The 20,793-nt window shown below is 37.1% G+C and overlaps 1 protein-coding gene across 1 annotated transcript; it reads right to left on the minus strand.

The window, feature by feature from the left end:
- ZC3H12C (zinc finger CCCH-type containing 12C) lies at positions 1-20,168 on the minus strand. Its single transcript, XM_070943927.1, has 5 exons — positions 19,425-20,168; positions 6,707-6,846; positions 3,290-3,524; positions 2,748-2,854; positions 1-2,196 (listed from the first exon to the last, which is right to left on the minus strand). Exons 1-5 carry the CDS (start codon positions 20,108-20,110, stop codon positions 806-808), a joined length of 2,559 nt encoding a protein of 852 aa, XP_070800028.1. The 5' UTR covers positions 20,111-20,168; the 3' UTR covers positions 1-805.
- Positions 20,169-20,793: the final 625 nt, after the last annotated feature.

The raw sequence follows: 20,793 nt of genomic DNA on the forward strand, positions 1-20,793 counted from the left end.
AAGTTGTGACAGTCAGGAACTGGATAAGCTCAATAATTTCAGAACCTGCACATAAAGTTTTTTTCATCTGCATAATAAATAAAAACAGATTTCTCTCCTACTGATTGCTTCTGCTTACACCAAAATTAACAGTAATCAACAAATAAATTAAATCCATAGCCAAACAAATTAAAAAGTGCCATACTATAAAGTACTAATATATTGTTACCCATTTCAATGTAAAAACTGGTAACTTATACATTAAAAAAATTCAGTGCTGTAAAAGACTGTTGTTTTCTATAAATAAAATGATTATATACAAAGAAAAATCACACAATAAAATTAAATAACTTAATTATGAAAAAATAGATCCTAATAAGCTTGACTTGGAAAAAAAAGTTGGCTGGGCACATAAAATCCTCTTCAGTTTTCTGCTGTTTTGAAAAAAATGCTTTGCACTTGAAGGATAAAACACCCAATAATTTAATAAATATGTAACAAATATTAAAAAGTGCTGCATATAAAACCCACATGCACTAGGGATTCTTACTTGAGACATCATAGTTGTTAATATATTCAGCTGGAGAGACATTCCAGCCATTATTATTATTTTTTTTTTTATAAAACTGAGTATTTAAAATAAATCCTGTTACTTCTGGGGTTGTACACACAGGTTCCATGGCACAGTATTTCACATATATGGATTACTATATAACCTCCTTGCTGAGAAGGAGATCACAAATGCTATTGTAGCAAACCTCCCTCAGCGATACAGCTGAAACTGAACTAATAGACACCATAAAGATGCATCATCAATATCATGTCATCAATAACCTAGCTGAGACTTCTCCACTAAAATGGCTGCAGCAAGCTGCTGAGCATCTGCCATGTGAGGATTCCTTTTCATAACAATCCTCACCAGATCAGGCGGGAAAATGTTGCACAGGTTGATGTAGACTTTCTCTCGACTGTCTTGGTACCTTGGAAGATCTTGAGGCATTCCACAGTAAGGTATCTGCCAAGGCTGATCGGGTTGCTCAGGTAAGCTTTGGAAAGCAAACTGCTCGTAACATGGCGGGGTGGGATTGCTGGGTAAAGAGTAAGTTTGACGATAGCCATATGTATCCATCCCATAGCCTGGCCTATCCCAACTACCGAGTCCATCTTGAGCGGAGTATGTTTTTCTTTTTCTCAATGGAGAATTATCATACAAACGTGAGTCTGATACACTGTCCAGTCTTGTGGATGCAAGAGCTCTCCCCAGAGGCATGCTTTTTGAATGCTGTGAACTCTGAGAAGCAGGGTAGTCAATAGGGCAAGTAGAACGGCTTCCCAAGTTTGGGTGCTGAAAGTGCATGGCCATGTATGGAGCGGGAGGCTTCGGATGATGCTTTGGTTCTTCATGACTATAACTCTGCACTCTGGTTAGCGTATCGTGGTAACTCTGTAAGAAGGATTGTGAGTTCAGATGGCTATGCATATGTTGACATTTTAAATTCTCTTCCAGTTGAGGGTCAGGAGAACTCACATAGGATCGATCGTTGTAGCCCATGTAGGAATCGCCACTGCCGCAACTCGTACTCCCTTCACTACTACAATCAGAAGCCACCGAACTAATTCTGTAATCTGTGTCCAAAGAGAAACGTCGTTCGGGACTTCGGGGACCAGAGATACTTAAGTTTGAATATGCACTGAGCATAGAGTAATAACCTACATCCACAGGAGAATCACATTTGGGATACTGCTCATAAGGCATTGGCGTTCCATGGTTTTTGGTTGTCATTATTACTGGAGAATACGGTCCCTGTGGTCTTTGATCCTGAGGTGGGAAATGAACTCCAGATGGAAGGCCATTGGTTAAAGGTGCAGTACTTTGGGGTTTTGCAGCAGCAGAACTTGGTATACTAACTAAAGAAGGTACAGACCTGGTTCCCAATTTATTTTTGGTGGGAAGCTTTTCTTCCAAGTCTTGGTAGACTTGAGTCCTTATGCTAGGATCCGATTGCCTCTTTGGAGTAGTTCGCTTGAGATCTGTAGTGTTATCTGTCTTAGTACTACAAGGAACGCTGTTGCTTTTCACTAGTCCTCCTTCACTAGCAGCTTTGGCAGATGTGCTCCTAGACATGGCACGAAGTTCATCAGCTACTGATCTCTGAGGTTGATTTCCTCTTTCTGGGTGGTAATATTTGCATTTGTGTCCATAAGTGCATTTCTTCCCTATATGAATTTATAATTGAAGATGTAAGCATACAAAGAAAAAAACACAAAATAATGTAATTCTCTAGCAATGTTAAAAAAGTACTATACATACTCATGCAACAAGGACCATTAACTATTATGCAATGAAATTAAATAAATTACCAGTAATTGGACAGTGTGTTTATATAACACCTTAACCCATCCTGTGATTAGCCCTGGCCTATCATGCTGTTTGAATATAGACCAAGATTATACAATAATTGGGAACAACTATATAGAAACCAGGATTATTTACCTAAACATTTGCCTGCTATATTATCCAAAGTTTAACTGGGGTTTGATAGAGAAGATAGGGAAGCCTCATCTGCAGGATCTCTGCTGTTCTGGATCTTTTTTCCCCATTCACTACTTAGGAGGGATGAAATGAGGTCACAAAGGCATTCCTCATTGAACTTCTTATATAATGAACATTTCAAAATAGATACATTTCATTTCATTTATGGAGAGACAAATAAACAACCAAACTTCATTTTTAGAAACACATTTGATGTGTAATTAAATAATATTACCATATGGACAGGGTTGCTTCTTATGTTCTGGTACAACAGGTTTCTTCCTCAGAAAGTTCTCCAGACTTGGGCCATGTCGGCCGAGAGGATCGTCTGGAGGCATGAATCTAAATAATAATAATAAAATAATGAAAGGAACAATGCATTTGCTGTGCCATATTTCAGATCCGTTTTAGAGCTGCTTCTAAAAAAGCCTACTAATATCAAACTTACATTTTATAGCTACGATAATTTAAACACAACTGCCTGTGAGATGCTAAGAAAGTAAATAGTGAAAATAATGTATTTGCATGTAGTGCAGACAGCGGCCTGATTTACACACCAATCTACATTGGTGGGTGTCCTAACTTCCTTATTTCCATTCATTTAAGATCATATCCAGCATAGCTGTTCTGTAAGGATATCTTTGCATACAGGTAGTCCTTGCCTTATGACCATTCATTTAACAACCAAAGTTACAATGGTGCTGAATAAAGTGATTTATGACAAGTTTTTGCCAAGAGTCATTTTATAGACATAGACCATTAAAAATTATAACTTACTTGTCATTGACAAATGAATACATCAGGAGTCGTTCATCAATAAATTTCTTCCATTCTGGCTTTTCATTAGCTAGATCTCTGTAGTTATCATTAGATACAATTATACCATCTGACTCAAAAGCCAACTTCACTATGAATCTGTCGTCATAGCATACCACCCTTCTCCCTTGAACTCGCCGTGATGGAGTGAACACCAGAATTTTCTCTTTTTCCAATTTACGCAATATTTCTTGATCTAGAATATTGAAATTGAAAAAGGAAACACAAAACAGAACACTGAAATTCACTTAAATCGGGTTACCTAGCTTTACCCTACTAAGTCTTTAAAACACACACATGTACAAATGCATGCACCTACCTGCCTGCCTACTAGAGATAGATAGATAGATAGATAGATAGAGAGAGAGAGAGAGAGAGAGAGAGAGAGAGAGAGAGAGAGAGAGAGAGAGGGGAGAGGGAGAGAGAGAGAGAGCGAGGGAGGGAGGGAGAGGGAGAGGGAGAGGAACAGAGGGAGAGGGAGAGAGACAGAGAGAGAGAATGAATGAGAATGAGAATATGACACATTCAAATGACTTGGCTTAATAAAAGCAAATATTATTCTAATAAAAGAAGGTAGTTACAATTTCAGCAACACAAAAAATGTAAGATGCCTTTACTCATGACCTCAGCAATTATGCTTAGGAACAGATGTTACTACATTTAATTCCAATAATCTGCAGTTAATACCTGTACTAAATTAAAAGAATGGAATGTTATGTTTTCTATACATTAAGAATACGTTTGGTTATTAAACACATATTTATAATGCTATATTATATTTCCAATATCTGTAAACATAATTTGAGCAGTTTCTGCTAAAGATATATTCAACCGAGGGCATAGTAAAAGGCAAATTCTTGATCAGCCCTTAGATACCAAGAATGAAAAAGAAAAGTTTCCAATATCTTCTGAACTATTTGAATATCAACTTGATATCACAGACATAGCCTTGTAATTCAATTTGAGATGATGCAAGCTGAAATATATTCATAGTTACTAATTCAAGATTTAGAAAAAGGGCCTTTCTTAATAATGAAGTAGTTGCTGATAGGTTTTGGAACCTGCAGAAACGTATTCAAATATTCATTTTTGTCCAAAACTGTAACAGCTTTTATAACATTTAATTATATTTCACATTTTATTTGAGGATATAAATCTTTCCCAATTAGGTTACAAGCAACATCTGAATATATTTATGACATAACAGCAAATTAAGTCATCAAGCCGTATACTTTAATCAAATATTGTCTAGCTAAACATTTTTCCTGCTTAGATTATTAATAGATGGGTGACAAGTTACAGAGTCAGCATCAACTCTGAATCTAATTTTTTCATTTAATACAAGATTAAACTCTAAGAGACCCTTTTATTTATAAAACTCCAATAAAAAGTTAGGGCAATAGATCTGATATGTAGTAACAAATCTTAGATCAAGTGTCTCTAAGATATAGGTGTTATTTACATATGAACACAAGGTATCAAGTATTAAAAGATATTGAATGCAGGCATTCATAATAATTAATATGATCAACTAAAACATGGGCATCTTATGGGCAAATGATGAAATATTTCATACAGGTAAACCTTGCTTAAAGACTGCCTTTTGTCATCAACAATTTGTCATCAATTCAACCCAATGAAAACCTTTTCAATTTTCTCCTTCTTCTTAAAGAGTGTATCTTCCTTCATATTCTTTTGGGATTCAATTCTTATTCATTATTTCTTTATGATTAAACCACTTATCCATCTGTCACTCACTTTTGTATTCACATTCAACATCCATTTAAGCTTGGTTTTTTTTATATTTCCTTGTTTTATTATACATAATTAAGTGCTCCAGTCACATTGCACTCAATTTATTTCTGTCTCTCCTGACATACATACCCAGTTCTCAGTCCCATATCACATTCCTTCCTCACAACCAGGGTGGATTGATTTATATTCGATTTAAATCATAATTTTTAAAGAGCAACTGTCATCTCTGCTACTCCTTTGACCCACTGTTGACTCACCGATAGTCCCAGTGTTGCAGAATATACAGCCTCATGCTACATAACTAAGCTCCATTTCATGCTGAATAAACTAAATTATTTATGTATCTTAAATAGAAAACTATCTTACGATAGATTTTTACCCCAAAAGTTTTTTATTAAAATAAATTCGATAAAAATAAAAAAATCTGATTTAAATAAAAAAAAATCTGATTTAAATAAAAAAAATCTGATTTTTTTGATTTTTTTTTTTAAAAATCATTGATTTTTATCCACCCTGCTCACAACAGAATACGTACTATCCACTGCATATTATTTAAAGAGGCATCAGGAATTTGCAAAGTTTGATTTAAATCGATCTAAAAACATTGCTTCAGAGTATAAATTGCAATACAAGCATCTGCTGGGTTTCCATTTTTCATATATTGAAATGCAACTATATCAACATGTATTAAATATATGCATTTTGAAAACAAATATATTATACTAAATATGTATTTTAGGTGCATCCAAAAGTGCTTGGACTTAGGCATGAAGATGAAATAGTATTGAAGTGGGAACCAAAGTACCTGAAAACAAGACAAGAAATAACAAGTAGAATACCATTAAACAGAGATAAAACCTAGAACTAAAGAGAAATTTCCTGACAGTGAGAATAGTTAATCAATGGAACAATTTGACTTCAGAAGCTGTAGGTGCTCGGTCACTCAAAGTTTTTAAGAAGAGATTGGACAACCATTTGTCTAGAATGGTATAGGGCAGTGATGGCTAACCTTTTTGCCATCGTGTGCCAAAAGCGAGGGAGTGCGGGGTGGTCGTGTGTGTGCGTGCCCACACCCATAATTCTATGCACCCTGCCCCCCCGCGCATATGTGCATGACCCCCCCCCATGGTCCCCCCGCTTTTGGCATGTGATGGCACGGTGGGCCCAGTAGGCCCATTTTTCACCTTCCCCAGGCTCCAGAGGCTTTCTAGGAGCCTGGGGAGGGTGAAAACAGCCTTCCCCACCACCCCCGGAGGCCCTCCAGAGGCCGGAAACAGCCCATTTGCCGACTTCCGGTGGGCCCAGAAGGCCCAAAGAATCAGCTGGCCAGCATGCGCACACGTGCTGGAGCTGAGCTAGGGCAACGCTCATGTGCCAAATAATATGGCTCCGTGTGCCACCTGCGGCACGTGTGCCATAGGTTCACCATCACGGGTATAGGGTCTCCTGCTTTGTAGGAAGTTGGATTAGAAGATCTCCAAGGCCTTATACAGCCCTGTTATTCCATGTTCTAAAATATTTTGATTAAAGCAGTCCTTAAAATATTTACTCACATAGAATAAGCAAGATCAAAATTGTCATAGATTTTACAAATGAAACTGCTGAATGCTGATCAAAATATACCTGTAATGAGTGCATCTGGTCGAGACTGTTCTTTTCTCCATGCTGGGACAAACACTGTGACATCTTTGTGTCCTCTTTCCAAAAACCAGTCCACGGCCAGTTTTATCCCACGACAAGAGAATACTTCTTTGTTTCCATGGCTGAAACAGATGTGCTAAAATTACTAATCTACATTACTGTAACTACCACTGTTTCATATATATATGTATGAATGGAATCTACTTGCATCCTGCCCTCATAAGCACAAAGCACTCCAAAGTAATTAACGAAAGCTAAGTGTGGCATTTAAAAATTCTCATAAAATAATAAATTGCCTATATACAAGAAGCTTAATTTAGAAACTGAACTTTTCAATTAAAAATGCCTATAGAAATAAAAAATATTTTAATATGTAAATTTGTATGTGGCATTACTTTGACCAGTGTTCCTCCAAATCAGTTATGTTTAAGTATTAGGAATACATTTTACGCATTGCAATATTTTCTGAACAACATGGGTACGTATTTAATTTCTGTGTAATTTATATGCAATACATCTCTTGATAGCTAGATCAAAATAAGCTACTTAGCAATAGGTAAAATATGGCACTCAAATAAATCAAGACCACATGATTTTGATGTTTGACAACAAAACACATTTATCTCTCTCATATAAAAATTGGAACATAACTGTTTATTTCATAACAGTTAATAGTATTTCAGACAAGAACTTTGAACAAAGTATAGTTATGATTATAATTTATAACTGTTACATAAAGGACACAAAGATTTCAGTTTATCATCATGGCTGAGATATACCTCAAGAAAACAGACACAGAGAATGAAAATATTAACCTTAATGTGAATGTGGGTAAATATCTATAGGAGCATTGCATGACAGTTGAGAATTTTTTCTTCTGGATAAACTTTTCTTTCTTTTGATGAGTTGGTTTAATGGAGGTTTGTACTTTCTCTAGGCGAAAATTGATACTTTAAAACTCTATATGTATTATATTACTCTCTGCAATTCTATCCATACTTTTTTTTCTGTATTTTTTAATAATTTTCAATAAAAAATTTAAAAAAAGAAAAGAAAACAGAGACAGTAACATGGTACTGAGAAGGCACATATAACGTCTCCTTGGTTTATTTTCTAAATAGCCAGCTTTTTTTAACCTGTAATTTTCTCACTCGTAGTTGTATAAAATCATTCTTTATAGTTGGGTATTTTTTTATCTTTTTTTTTTTTTTTACAAATTTTTATTGAAAATTATTAAAAATTACAGAAAAAATATAGCAATATGGATAGAATTGTAGAGAGTAATATAATACATATAGAGTTTTAAAGCATCTATTTTCATCTAGAAAGTACGCGCACTTCTCGGATATTTTTTTTATCAACACTCTCTACAGCAACATGGAAAAAAACCCAGAAGACAGAGAGTAGCTCCAAGTATATTCAATATTTCTTCCATTCGTCATGAAGAATCAGATTTTCAGGGTTGTTTATTTCATCAGCTGCCATTAGTCAGCAACTGCACTGCTTAGAGAAGAAGGTCAGAAGGGGGATTTCAACACAGCTGAAACCAAAGACCCCCCCCCCCCTCTTTTTTTTTTTTTGGACTAATGGATAAACAACTAGAAAAAAAGTCACAAAACTTTGCTTTTTATTAATGACAACTCCAGCAAGGCTATTATATGTTCAAAACTGGGAAGGCTTGACACTACCTACAACAGAGGAATCTTTCCAAAACGGGTACTTTGTGGAGGAAAAAAAAAAGTTTCTGGTTACACCATACCACCAAATTGTCACCACTGTAAATTCAAAAAGGAAAGCTGCAAAATATCCTGGGGACAATGTCCCAATATTGCCCTTGAGTTCTAAAAACAATAATTCCCAAATAACAACTGGTTGTAAGATTACAAAAAAGCTGGAAGCAGATTTAATTAACTCCTGTGGAGCTTTACCAGGAGGTGAGCTGGATAAAAAATAAATTAGTATGTACAATGCAAACCATATTGTAAATTTGCAATTTGCAATGCAATTTGCAATGTATCATTGATCAAATTAGTTTTGCCCACCCCTACAACTGGATGCAAACACTGTGGTATTTTAAGACTCCTTCTTATATATTTGAACCAGTGGTGGGTTTCAAATTTTTTTACTACCGGTTCTGTGGGTGTGGCTTGGTGGGCGTGGCATGGTTTGGTGGGCATGGCTTGGTGGGCGTTGCAGGGGAAGGATACTGTAAAATCTCCATTCCCACCCCACTCCAGGGAAAGGATACTATAAAATCTCCATTCCCTCCCCAATCCAGGAGAAGATTACTGCAAAATCCCCATTTCCTTCCGATCAGATGGGATTTGGGGGACAGAGAATAGATGGGGGCAGGGCCAGTCAGAATTTTTACTACCGGTTCTCCAAACTACTCAAAATTTCCACTACCGGTTCTCCAGAACTGGTCAGAACCTGCTGAAACCCACCTCTGATTTGAACTCAATAGTGATCATACAACAAAATGGAAAAGAAAAAGGAATAGTTCAAGTTTTGAAGAGCACCAGTCTTCAGTAACTGGACTTGATTATACTGCATATATTTCCAATGGATATGTATTAAAATCTGAAGTGCAGGATATGAATGATAGGCATTCTAATTTACAATTGCTATCCTCCAATTTTTCAACTATTTTGACCATGGTTCAAGAGCAAGTTACTATCATCCCAAGGATTGAAATATTCAATAAGCTTGATAAGCTGCTCACCTCTGCATTTAGTGGTTGCACTGCAGGCTGATTTAATTGTTAAGAGTTTTATTCACATTTTCTGCACTCAGTATCTCAATGACAGATACAGATAATTCCTTAATTTAGGAATTAAAGAAGGAACTCAGGAAGAGTGTAAAATAATGAATCCCCTTCCCGTATCATCTGATTGATTTTGGAATGTTAGTACTTGAACTGTCAAATTAAATGACTGTGCCTTTCCAAATTAATGGATATATTATTCTTTTACAGGAGACATGGAATAATGAAGACTCCCCTACCCTTTAATAGAAATACAAATCATTACCTCAATATGTTCTCCCAGGAAATGAAGAAAGATTGTATGTGTGTTTGTTTCTTTAGCATTAGAAATATTAGAATTGCCTCTTTGGAAATATGCAATGCCAGTATTATATTTTAATAGCTTTGTTATAAATTCATGTATATATGGTACATTCCTTTATGCACTCATTCCTTGATTAATGAAGCAGGGTATAGGTTAAAAAAATCATTCCTATCATTTCCATAGGCTATAGCCAATTGCTCATGTGATAGTGGCAGGGGACTGTAATGCAAGAATTAGATTTAATAAGCTTTATGTGAAACTTAAAAGCTTTCCCCCCTGATTTTATAACATTGCATCCCCTACCATTGCTTCAATCGAAAGGCCATTTTGCAAACCTGCAAGACTGTGTATGATGCAATCTTTGAACAGTTTAGATTGAACAACACTTTGGATACAAGCTAGCCAGCAGTGTATACACATTCGGCAGCCTTCCTTGAAATAATAGGTTGCATTTATCAAGGATCCTGGTCTCACATCTGCTAAAATTGTACAATTGTTATGTGTTCTGCTAATGACAACTTTCCAGCTGTTCTCCGTTTTAAGAATATCAGGGAATAGATCACACTTGGGAATTAATGCTGCTCGTAAAATGGATTCTGAAATAGGTTCCAATTTGGATTAAATGGCCATTTCACAGTAGGACCATTTAGTGAAAGGCCTATTGAGCTCTAAAGAAGCTGCACAGGTCCATTCTACTATTATGAAGATGTGGATGGAACTATTCTAGCAAATTATAATAAATTACTCCTACTGGTAATTGGTAAGAAACAGTCTTCTACACCTTAGTGGTTTGTTTCCCCTTTATTTCTTCTGACAAATTTGTCAGCAAATGGAAAGGTTGGGTCTTACATAAGTTGAATCATTGTGATAACTCTCTGGAGTTATTCTAGGTTATGATCAAGCCAGACCGAAGATAAGACAGAGAAGAACAGATATAGAAAGCCAGGAAGTTCAGTCCTGTATGCCAACAGGGGTGTATCTGGGGTGCTCAATCCATTAACTTAAGTCTAGCTAGCTATATGAGACTGTAATATTCAAATAAGATGGGATATATTAGCATGATTTTATGTTTTGGCTACCCAGTTGTCTTGGTAGGTAGATAAAAAGAAAATTCTATAATGAATTTTCACTGAAATCACTGCTCATTTTCTTCTATACCGGTGTTTCTTAAACTTCTTTCTCTCAGGATTCCTTTCCACTGAAAAATTATGGAGGACCCCATGACTTGTAATCATTCATTTAGCAATCGTTCAAAGTTCCAACGACACTGAAAAAAGCGACTTACAAGCAATCCTCACATCACCATCATAGCATCCAGTGTCAAATGATCAAAATTTGGGTGCTTGGCAACCAACACCTGTTTATGATGGTTGCAGTATCCTAGGAGTCATGCAATCACCATTTGCAACCTTCCCAGCCAGCTACCAACGAGCAAAGCCAATGGGGAAAGCTGCATTTGCTTAAGAACTGCATCGTTTGCTTAACAACCATGGCAAAAAAGGTCATAAAATCAGATGCAATTCTCTTAACTGCCTTGCTTAGCAATGGAAATTCTGGCCCCAATTGTGTCCATACACCAAGGACTACCTGTTGATCAAATTTATCAAAATTAAAAATTAAAGTTGATGCATTCGCTGCAAGTTCTCATGTTTAATGGGATTTTCATACTGTATTACATTTCAAAATACGCTTCCAAATAGTGTTGATTTTGAGAACTCCTGAGGCGGCCTTGGGGGAGCCCCAGGAATCCAAGTCTGTTCCATGCTACTTCTTTTATCAGGATATTCGGCCGCCGTTCTTAATTTAACACCCAGAACAGCAAATTATCCATGCGATCAAAATCTATTTTATCTCCATCTATTGTCTGACAGAAATGATAGTCTCTCTGAATGCCGCTAAATATTATATTTGTAAGAGTATAGAACCATAGCATTTTATATCTATTGATTATTTTATTATTCTGAATTTTATTTTATTGTTGGTTATAATTGTTGCAAAAGTAGTCGATTGTTAGTATTTTTAACATAAACATGTCTGTTTGTACACCTTTTAGTCAGTCTTCACTCTTGGCAATTGCCTGGCAAATCTCTGCACTTTTTCTTGGCAACATCTGCAGAAATGATTTGCATTTGTCTTCTTCCTGGAGCTGGCAGAATGTCACTGGTTCAAAGTCATCCAGTTGGCTTTGTGTCTAAATTAGACACGATTTCTAGAATTAGAAATCAAATATCCTGGCTTTTAGCCTGGTGCCTTAACTGGACCAAAATGGATCTCTAGTATAAACATTAGCTTTATTATATTAGGGTGATAGATTTCTTTTCACTCTTGTAATTTATATTATTATGAATTTTTGGGATTGAATGCTGATAATTCTGTTATACTACCACACTCAAGGTCACCCAGCTGACTTTGCCTAAGGCAGGACTAGAACTCACAATCACCTAGTTTTTAACCTGATTCCTTAACCACTAAACCAAACAGTCTCTCACATCCTACTATGCCTTTTATTTTATGATTTAATGCTCACTGACTGAAATAAAGTTCTTCTCTATACCTCAAGAAATCATTCATAAAACCCCTAGAAGCAAAATACAATTATTTTTAGAGGCCCATTAAAAAATGGACATAGAAAACCCATATAGTATTCAGATTCTCAATGTTTTTTTTAAAGAAAAAAAAACTTAATGGCACAACATCGAATCTTTATAACTGCTTTCCAAAAGTAATTTATCATTGCTAATTTATTTTTTCTGACAATTTATTTTATTTTATTTATTTATTTTTGCTGAATAATTTTTCTTCTTCATTTTTATAGGGAAGCAGACCCTTTGTTCAATCTCATCTTCCTCAGACAAAAATGGGATTCTCTAAAGCATCGCACAGTAGCAACAGAAAATTACCATATTTCTGATCTATATTAAACCATTTGGGTTTATCAGTCTAACAGAATTTATTCAAGTGCAGTCTTGATGTCTTAGGAAATACTAGGTTAAATAGAAGCAAAGTTCTATTTCTCAATTACAGAATATCTAATCTTCATCTTTTTTCAGGGACCTGTCTGAAAGCAGTCTTTCTCTTGAGCAACAGGTCTCTCTACTTAACCAGACCAGCTGATGCGTCTGCTATAAACAATTTTCATTATTTGCAAACTACCATACTTTTTGGAGTATAAGATGCACTTCCCCCCCCTCTAAAAGAGGCTGGAATTGTTGGTGCATCTTATACACCAAATACAGCCATTTTTGGCCTCCCGAAACCCTGCCCCGCGAGTCCCATTTTCACCAAACCAGGCCCATTTTTTTGCAAAAACAGGGCACGCAGAGGGTTTGGGAGGCCGGCAGAGTGCTCCTGGGGACTGTGGAGGACAACAATGTGACACGTGGGGAGTTTGGGAGGCCAAAAACAGGCCTGTTTTTCACAAAAATGGGATGCGCAGAGGGTTGGGGAGGCCTGCAGAGAGCTCCTGCAGAGGGGGCCGGGAGGACAAAAACTTTTTTTTTCTTGTTTACCTCTTCGAAATCTTGGTGCATCTTATACTCTAGTGCGTCTTATAGTCTGAAAAATATGGTAAGTTGATTAGATTCACTTTAATTTGGACTCCAATATTGGACAAGTTCCTTCCCTTCCTTCTATACCAAACAGAGTGAAAATGGAGCCAATTTAAGTTTCTTTCTAATGGTATCTTCCTTTACCAAACTAAAATTATGTGTTGCCAATGGTCACATTTCCTTCTCCAATGTCATCTCTGTGCACCTCTATAGCAATATTCCCTCACCTAATCAGGTATCCGGTTAGGCATGTCAGGTCTTTTAATACATCTCACAGGAGCTTCACCTTCTTACATATTGACTGAGCATTCACTGATACCAGACTGAGGCCAAGCTGTCCAGCAAACTGTCATCTTCCTAGTCCCAAGAAAGAGGTGTTTACCTTATTGGAGTCCCATTTTCTCCTTTTACAAAGGAAATTGGAATATTGGCAATTCTTTTCAATTTCAGTTAATTCTCAATTCAGAAAATGATTCTTTTTTTTTTTAAAGAATCCGATTTTAAATCATACAATGGCATATGAAGCTTGTGACTTGAATAAAAGCATCGGCATTTGTTTTTACTGGAAAAACTATCCATGTAGACACATAGTGTATTAAGTTGTCAACATTAGATTCCTGCAAATAGGCAGCTAGAAAAACCAGTGAGAAGAAAGCTTTGTTCCATTAAAGTACAAAATGTAGTGTTCATCCAATTATCTGCAAAAGGATTTCAAGCTAAACCTTTTTCCTTGCAGGATCATTATAGGGCTTATTAACAAATGCTTGCTGTTCCCAGAAAATGAGATAGAAGGTAGACTTTTTAAAATTCCTCCTACATAACTTTATTTAAAAGTGTAAGCTTAATGCTACGCTTTAGACAGAATGTCCTTATCGTGTATGCCACGTCCCCAGATCCAAAACTCTCTGGAGAAAAAAATGCTGATACAAAACTTAAGATTTCCAGAGCAAATCCACCCCACAAAATTCAATGTTGTAACAGTGACATTCAGATTGGTTTACAGCATTACTATCCTGGCAATTCCTGGTTTGGGGCTGGGAAGGATACAAAGAGTTTACTTTAAAGCACTGTATGTTGCGTTTGCTCAGACTGAGCTGCCATGACTGAGACTATGTTTGACATTGTCTGAAGGTTGCATTATTGTTTTCTTGCCAGATGCATGAGAATTAAAATCATTTAAAAGGCTGTTTTTAATTAAGATACCTATGGGCAGGCACATCTGCCTCCTAGAGGAGGATTTGTAAGTGGCAGATTTATTAAACTGAAGAGTTGAATTTTGTGCTTTGAGGTGGGTGGAATGGAGTATTACCTATCAAAGTGATCACAGCCATTGGAGGATTGATTACTAGAAAAAGAAGGAATGTACAACTGATGCTCCAGCAGGAACAGGGAGAACTGGGAATACAGATTAGTAAATAGAGTATCTGCTAAAAGGGTTGGAGAATTGGAAAAAAGGAGCGACATTGGATGTCTAAAACAGGGGTGTCCAACTCGATTTCACTGAGGGCCGCATTAGGGTTGTGTTTGACCTTGGGGGGCTGGGGTCGGCATGGCCAGCTCGACATAACTCCTGTCGGGGGCGCCTATGGTGGCTTGATAGCTCTGCAGGCAAAAATAGGCTCCCAAGCTCCATTTTCAGCTGCGACGATCTCCTGCAACCCTCTGCCAGCGAAAATGGAGCAGAGGCACCACAGGTCAGCTCTTCGCTGTTTCCAGGGCGGCCCTGCAGGCCAGATCTAAGCAACCCGTGGGCCAGATCCGCCCCCCAGGCCTTGAGTTTGACACCCCTGATCTAGAAGATGCCTGGAAAAAGAGGGGATTTTGCCTTTTCTTCTCTTTCTCAATACCTTATAAAAAAAGCTTGGCTTAGAAAAATGAAGAAAAGCCAAGTTGTCTAGAGAAGGCATTAACAAATGTGATTAAATTAAGCAATTTATGGCTAAAGGAGGGGAGTTAAGGAACTTCAAAGAAGCTCTGTAAATAAATGTATATTAGATTGTTAAACTAGGCATGTAATTAAGGCATGCACAGACACAATAGAGATAATTACATATTTCAAATACGAACAAATTATTTACTTTGTTTACAGTACAGCAATAAATATTACTTTAGTTGGAAGAACATTCTGTTTGGATTAGTTTCTGTTCCTTTTCTACTTCCAAGAGTTTGCAACAGTTGTTCTGCCCACAGTTTCAACCATTCTGGAAATGTTTCAAGCTTGCAATGAAATGTTTTGAACTGGACGGAGAGGTATTTTCAAGCTCAAAATGCTTCCAGAATGACTGTCACACTTCATTTCAAACTTGAGAGAGTTTCAAATTTTAAAAAGTTTGCAGTCCACTGTTAGCATTATATTTGTTGTATGTTCCATTTGAGGGGAAAGGTTGGTTTATTTCATTATTATTTGAAATTTCAATTATATTTACTGCTTATTGTTTGCTAATAGGAGTTTTAACAAGATAATATATTATCATGCATATTTGCTGAATGATTCAACAACAAGCCCATTTAACAGTTTGATCCTATCATGGAGGTGGGTTGGTTAAGCATCTTACTGTAGTTCTATTGACTGATTATATGCCATCAAGTTGGGGTTGACTCATAGTAACCAAATAAATGTGGCAATCAATTTTTACACTGGTCCTTTATGTCTTCCAATGATGCATCTATTGTCACTATAACAAGTCCATCCACTTTGCTTCTGGTCTTCCTATTCTTTGTTTCTTCCACCTTTCACAGTATCAGAATTTTTATGTGAGAGCTAGGTCTTCACATAATGGGTCTGAAGTAATGAAATTGAGCCTTGAGTGAGAACTCTGGGCTAATTGCTCAGTGATCTCACTTAGTTTATTTTTGTGGTTATCCATGGTATTCTCAGAAGTCTTCTCCAACACCAAAGTTCAAAAGTGTCAATATCTTTCTATTCAGCTTTTTCACCCCAACTTTTACTTTCATGAAATGCCACATGCACAATTCTGATATTTGTAGATATATACACATCATCTTTTCCAAGACCTTCATTACTTATCTTCCAGATACTAATCTTAGGCATATTTGACTGCTTATTCCTTTATCCTATCTTTTATAATTGATCCTAAAACATAGAAGTTATGTCCCATTTCAATAGTTTCACTGTCAGTTCTAACAATGGTTGTTATACTAGTTGTCATCAGTTGTTCTTTATATTTTTTCATTGTGTTCCTTTTTTTCTCTCTCTTGAAGTCTGTAGATCCTTTGCAATTTTCACTATCAGAATAGTGCCATTGGAATAGCACAGGTTATGGAGGCTTCTTTGTCCAATTTTAAATCACTCTCATCTTCTTCCAATCCAGCTTGCCTTAATATATATTTTGGCACATAAGTTGAATAAAAAAGGGGAGTGTGTACAGCTTTGTCTCATTCCTTTGCCAACTTGGAACTATATTTCACCATGTACTGTCTGTACTATGACTTCCTGACCTGCATATAGATTTCACATGAGGATGACATATTCTGGGTTTCCCATTTTTCTACAGCTTGACACAATCAACACAATCTATAATCAATGAAACATATACTGATTTATTTTTGGTATTCTTTGGCTTTTTCAATTATGCAGCATGTATCAACAATAACGTCTTATCTTTCTCAGCCTTTTCTAAAGCCAACTTGAATATCTAGCATCTCCTTTTCCATGTTGTTAGTTGTGAAGTCGTGTCCGACCCATCGCAACCCCATGGACAACGTCCCTCCAGGCTTTTCCATATAGGGCTTTAATTTGTGTTGGATGATTCTAAGCATTATTTTGCTAGCACGTGAAATTAAGGATTATTGCATGCCAATTTGCATACTCTATTAAATCTCCTTTATTTGATATTAGAATGCAGACTGATCTTTTCCAATCTAGTGGCACTGTGTTGTTCTGCAGATTTGTTGGCATACATTGGCTAGAAAATTTACTGATTTTTTTCTGCTGCTTCTCATATATCAGTAGGTATTCCATCAGTTTCTATAGCTTTCTGACTTGGTAGTGACCAGATTGCTGATCTAATTTTTTGTTCTAGTGCAAGAGGTTTTTTTGTAAATAGGGGTTGTCTTCTAACTAGCTTATCATTATCAGTGTTCATTTTACAATGTACTGTAGCTGTCAAATTCGCTTTGAAGCATTATTTTTTACCCTATTAGTTTCCAAAGATGGTGAGCCAGGTTGCTTATCTCACTTTGTTCAGGTATAAACACTGACCACAATGGTCCTGCTTCCTACACAGTTCCCTATAATATATTCAGCTATGTATTTATTCAGTTGAGCAAGACTGAGAAGGCGCAACTGCTTACAGAAGGTCCCTGTAAATGAAAGTTCCTAAGGGTAAGAAGCTGGAGCAAGTTTGCCTTGATGTTATCAGAATAGCTGAAGCTCTAGGAGTTGGCGGTCTCATAGATATACAGACCCAAAACCACATAAGGCTTTTAAGGTGATAACTATCATCTTAAAGTGTGTCTGGAAGTCAAATGGCAGGTAGTTGAAGGATGTTACTTGAATGGCTATATTCTAGAACAGGGGTCGCCAGCCTTGGCAACTTTAAGACTTGTGGACTTCAACTCCCAGAGTTCCTCAGCCAGCTTTGCTTTGGGAGTTGAAGTCCACAAGTCTTAAAGTTGCCAAGGTTGGAGACTAGTTGAACTTTCTGGATAATTTTCAAAGACAGCTTTGTAAAGCAAGTTGCAATAATCCAAACTGGCATAAATAGTTAAATTTTAAATTATGAATGAATTGCATTCTTTTTTGTTTAGAACATTATGACTAGGGTTTCAGAAGAATATAGGTTACTAATTCAAAGACCAAAGATGTAAAGGGTCTGCTGCATGTAATTTCCAACTATTGTTTGGAAGAATCCCATATTGACACACTGCAGATGAAGTCTGCTCCTTATCTGGGATCAGCTGCCCCATCAAAACAAGAAGTGCATATAAACAAGCAATTATGGTTTTAAGGTGCTGGCCCAGAAATCAGTAGACTATGAGTTCTGGTCCCGATTTAGGCATGAAAAACCAGTTGGGTGACTTTGAGCAGCCATATTCTTTCAACCCAGATCCCTTCACAGGGGTGATGTTGTAGGGAAAATTGGAGGAGGAAGAAAGACTGAGCTGTTTGACGCACTGAGTTGTATATGAAAAAAGTGGGTTTTAAAAAAAACTCAAATAGGGTTTGTTTTGAATAATGATTTAAATTTTGCATAATGTCTGAAATGGACCAATGGACTATAGGTTAAAATGACAATGCTATGAAATATAAATCTGTATTTTCTGTAAGCAATCATTTCCCCCCAATATATAAATTAACGTGCACTTCCCTATGTCAGTAAAATAAATTGGTCAGAATATTTAGTATAGAATAACTAGTTTCAAAAAGCACATTAAAATACAATGTGAGTGGAAAAAACCAAACTGCAACTTTGGAAGCATTTGGGGTTGAGGGGTTAAGGATGCTGCATATCCTCTCCTTTTCTCCCACAAGAAAATATCTGCCTAGTGGATGCTGCTGTGGATATTTTTGATCCTTAACACTCTGTATCAGAGTTGCTGAGGAATTCACATCATGTTTCTATAGTATTGCTCTTGGGATGCTGAATTTTCAAAAGTAGTCTTCAAATTGTGATACCTTTTATCCAAGTAAATGAGCCTTGGTGGAGCAGCGGACTAAAGCGCTGTTAAGTAGCACTTAGCTGCCAGCTGCCTGCAATTACTGCGAGTTCAAATCTCACCAGGCTCAAGGTTGACTCAGCCTTCCATCCTTCCGAGGTAGGTAAAATGAGGACCCGGATTGTGGGGGCAATAAGATGACTTTGTATAAAAAAGAACACCGCTTTGGGGGGGCCCGAAAGCCCTACTAAGCAGGTATATACAAAAGTATGAAGGCTATTGCTTAACGCATTGTAAGCCGCCCTGAGTCTCTGGAGAAGGGCGGCACATAAATCGAACAAATAAATAAATAAATATTGACTTACTCCATTCAATGATAGAAACCTGATTCAGTGGGCCATAAATACAATTGTGTGTACAAAATAATATAATAATATGTAAAAACAACACTGTACTGCAACATACCTCATTGCCACATTGCTGCCATCAATAACTATTGGTCTCAGGTTGTCACCATCCACAAGCACATCCTCCTGAAGGGGAGAGTCAGATCTCTGAGAGTCAACAGAAGATGCTTCTCGCATTACACTAGTGTTAATAGAACTTACACTCTGATCTGCCTCAGTTTTATTTCCAAGTTTGACCAGCTCCCCCAATATATCATTGATTAAAGCATCAGTACCAAGTTTATTCAGCACAAGTTGAACTTGCTCTTCTGAGTAACCTAACTTAAGTGCAAAGTCAAGTTTGGTTTGATATTCTTTCACCATATCAGGAGGCTTTTTAATTTGTTTAGTTCCTATCTGAACTTCCTCTAACTTAATGTCTTGTAAAATTTCATTGCGCTTTAGTATATGTGGTTCTAAAGATGGATACGTCTGTCTGTGATCCTTAGATAAGGAGCATGGTTCTGTTCTAATTTTAGTTGCTTTTCCCAATTCATTATCAGAATTTGTATTTTTCTTAGAATCACAACTGAAGGTTCCGGTTTCTTCAGACAGTTCTTTCTTAGGATCCTCCTTTCTAGAATTAATTTTATCCATAGTTGGCTTTTCTATCATTGACCAAGGTGCTATTGCACTTATTTGAGTCTCTGATGTATCCTCATAGAGGTGCCCAAGGTCATGCTTCAAGTGATCCTTCAAGCCCATGAAGCTGCTGCTGCATGTGGTTGACTCCACTTTGTTGGTTTTTCTGTGTACAAAGTATCCTGTAGTCCTAAAAAATAAAGGACAAAGTTAAAACTGATTTTTAAAATGTACTTCGCAATTTTCATTTATTTTTTTCTTTTTAATATTGGATCCAAATATTCTTTTGATCACCTCATTATGAAATGCCTGACATGCCCTGCATGCAAATATGACTTTGAGAAGCTTCTGAAATGAATATGTATTCAAAGTACAAAGCAATTTATGAGACAAAGCAGAAAGGAAAAAAAATAGAAACATTTCCTCTAATCCAGGGGTGTCAAACTCGATTTCATTGAGGGCCGCATCAGGGTTGTGTTTAACCTTGGGGAACAGGTGGGCATGGCCAGCTCGACTTCACTCATGTTGGGGGCGCCTGTGGTGGCCCGAGGGCTCTGCCAGTGAAAACAGAGCTTTGGTGGCTGCAACGGCTTCCTGCAACCCTCTGCCACCGAAAATGGAACTCGGGAGGGCCACAAGCTCCGTTTTCGCTGGCAGAGGGTTGCAGGAGGCTGTCGCAGCCACCCAAGCTCCATTTTCGCTGGCAGAGGCACCACAGACCGGTCCTTCGCTGTTTCCAGGGTAGCCCCGCGGGCCAGATCGAAGCACCTCGCGGGCCGGATTCAGCCTCTGGGCCTTGAGTTTGA

Source organism: Pituophis catenifer, unplaced genomic scaffold, assembly GCF_029215685.1.
Source record: "Pituophis catenifer annectens isolate HBS135680 unplaced genomic scaffold, rPitCat1.0.hap2 SCAF_4, whole genome shotgun sequence".
NCBI classification, from domain to species: domain Eukaryota; kingdom Metazoa; phylum Chordata; class Lepidosauria; order Squamata; family Colubridae; genus Pituophis; species Pituophis catenifer.

What these genes read in the sequence shown, in the direction of transcription:
- ZC3H12C (XM_070943927.1), bottom strand. Translation starts at nt 20,110, where the DNA reads ATGGGCTTGAAGGATCACTTGAAGCATGACCTTGGGCACCTCTATGAG. An exon ending in ACCAGATGCACTCATTACAG is followed by an intron (nt 3,525 to 6,706) that starts GTATATTTTGAT and finishes TCAATATTCTAG; the next exon opens with ATCAAGAAATATTGCGTAAA. An exon ending in TATTCATTTGTCAATGACAA is followed by an intron (nt 2,855 to 3,289) that starts GTAAGTTATAAT and finishes ATTATTATTTAG; the next exon opens with ATTCATGCCTCCAGACGATC.